Here is a 2,500-nt window from a genome sequence, read left to right on the forward strand (position 1 = left end):
CCCCTTTACCCATGACACCCCCCATGTCATGCCCCCTTTACCCATGACACCACCCCTTTACCCATCAAATGCTGATGGACCCTGGCTATGACTCAGTGGGCTACAGGTGGCCTGTGTAATATAATAAAATACCGCTAGGTGCTAAAGTATCAGTGTATTTGTCATTAGCTCTTGTGTTTAGCCTACAAAAGCTGGTCCAGGTCAGTGTGCAATGCAGTGCAATACAAAGCAATCTATTGCTTGCTTGAGGTCTGGGAATCGCACTTGAAGTTACTTGTAGGTTGGCTAGGAGGGATTTGTGATGAGTCATGTTGGTCGTGCCTGTTTGCAATACAAAGCAATCTATTGCTTGCTTGAGGTCTGGGAATCGCACTTGAAGTTACTTGTAGGTAGGCTAGGAGGGATTTGTGATGAGTCATGTTGGTCGTGCCTGTTTTGTGGCTGCAATACTTTTACAGTAAATGGCTTTGCAAGAAGTGCATAACATAACCAGCACAACTGTCATCTTCTTTAGAACCTCTCCAAATACTCCACACACACACACACACCAGGGTTTCCGTTGTCCAGTAATTACCGGACATTGGCCGGAAAAAAAATTAAATGTCCGACAAAATTAAATCTCAAACTCAAAAAGGTCAAATCGTCCGATTGAAATTGGCTAATAATCCCGTCCCCTAACGCAATCTGAATTTGAGAATAAGCCTTAATATGTAAGCCTATATTATACGTCCTCTGGCTATGTTTTTAAATGAACAGGCTCTACCGTTTGAAAAGTAAGCTATTAAACAACACGCATAGCCTATGCTGCATTTCAAATAGGAAGCGCACGCTTAAAACGTTCATGTTAAACAACGAACATAAGTGAGGCGATTCAAACATGGCCAGGCCGAGGCAGACTAGCCTTAAAAGTTTTTTCAGAGGCCAGACGCGATGGATGATGATAAATTGGTAACGTCCGAAGCCTCAGATGTTCGGTCAACTCCACCACCACCAGATAAAAAGCAGAAGTGTCGGGCGTAGGCCTATCTGTTGGAATCAGTGACGTTGGAAGTGGAGTTGCGGGGGTGCGGCTGCTCCAAGACACTGTCATTATCCGTGTAGCCTACACTGGACATGCAAAGTGTTCTTTACCCAAAGCATACAGTAGGCCTATGCGTTCTCTGTCTATGATCTGCAGGGCCTCCTCGACGAGGCGATTACTGGTCCGCGGATCATTTCTGGCACAATTAAACGGTATCATTGAACCGCGGCCGAAAGAAAAAGAAACGAAACATTTCCCAGAATAGGAAACATTTCTTAATTTATTGTTATCAAATAAAGAGGCATAGCATTAGGGGGTAGTGGTGTGAGCACTCATTCTTGTGTGTGCGCATCTGTGTAAGTTAAACAGTCACCACTGGAGATAACGTGGGTAGCAGCAACAAACAACGTAGCCTTTTTAAAACAACGAACAAAGCGGACTCTTGCTGTCCATGAAAAGATACTGGCTAGATCTTGTTAGGCATGTTAAAGTTAGGCTAATGAACATGTTGCATTCTATACAGCCTGATTATGTCATTCTTTAAGCTACATAGCCTGTCTCCAGTTTTCCTCAATTTGACTAATTAAGAAGAGATAATAGGATATTTGACCGGCATATCATCAAAATGTCCGGAAAACGAAACCTCTACCATTTTTTTCTAACGGAAACTCTGCACACACACACATACACAACTGTCATCTTCTTTAGAACCTCTCCAAATACTCCACACACACACACACATACACAACTGTCATCTTCTTTAGAACCTCTCCAAATACTCCACACACACACACACATACACAACTGTCATCTTCTTTAGAACCTCTCCAAATACTTCCCATATTCGTTTTTTCTGGAGGAGTGTCTATTTATTTTATTATTTTAAATTCTCGCCTCTCCATCATCATCCTCCATCACACAGGTAGTCTATATATGGGGCAAGTTCATATCACACAGGTAGTCTATATATGGGGCAAGTTCATATCACACAGGTAGTCTATATATGGGGCAAGTTCATGCTGCTATCACACAGGTAGTCTATATATGGGGCAATTCATATCACACAGGTAGTCTATATATGGGGCAAGTTCATGCTGCTATCACACAGGTAGTCTATATATGGGGCAAGTTCATGCTCCATCACACAGGTAGTCTATGTGGCAAGTTCATGCAAGTCTTGATATCTTTGAAAAGCAATTATCAGTTAGATATTGATGTTACCCTTCTCACGATATTTGAAGTATTCTTTAAAAAATATATTTCATTCATTTTAACTGACCCGCCCGCATATGACCTGACAACACTCAAACACTCAAATTAAGGCAATCCGTACACCACTGGTATGTGCGTGTGTGTGAGTAAGCGCTTGTGTGTGTTTGTGTGTGTATGTGTGTGAGTGAGCATTTGTGTGTGTGTGTAAACTGTGTGTGTAAACTCACCTGATGAAGAGGAAAGGGCAGAGTGCCAGCAGAGTGAGGA

At 42.4% G+C, this 2,500-nt stretch overlaps 1 protein-coding gene across 4 annotated transcripts in view; it reads right to left on the reverse strand.

Moving 5' to 3' along the window:
* Positions 1-2,500, reverse strand: part of il12rb1 (interleukin 12 receptor subunit beta 1) — a 56,063-nt gene that overhangs the window by 16,415 nt on the left and 37,148 nt on the right. For all 4 annotated transcript variants that reach the window (XM_076279192.1, XM_076279191.1, XM_076279194.1 and 1 more), the window contains one exon: positions 2,461-2,500. This exon is cut by the window's right edge and continues 42 nt beyond it. In XM_076279192.1, the coding sequence (XP_076135307.1) occupies positions 2,461-2,500 (40 nt within the window). The remainder of the gene's footprint in view (positions 1-2,460) is intronic.

This window comes from Alosa pseudoharengus, unplaced genomic scaffold (genome assembly GCF_046254945.1).
Source record: "Alosa pseudoharengus isolate Yale_2024_CS ecotype anadromous, Long Island Sound unplaced genomic scaffold, YU_APseudo_1.1 YU_APseudo_1.1_scf_11, whole genome shotgun sequence".
Lineage (NCBI taxonomy): Eukaryota > Metazoa > Chordata > Actinopteri > Clupeiformes > Clupeidae > Alosa > Alosa pseudoharengus.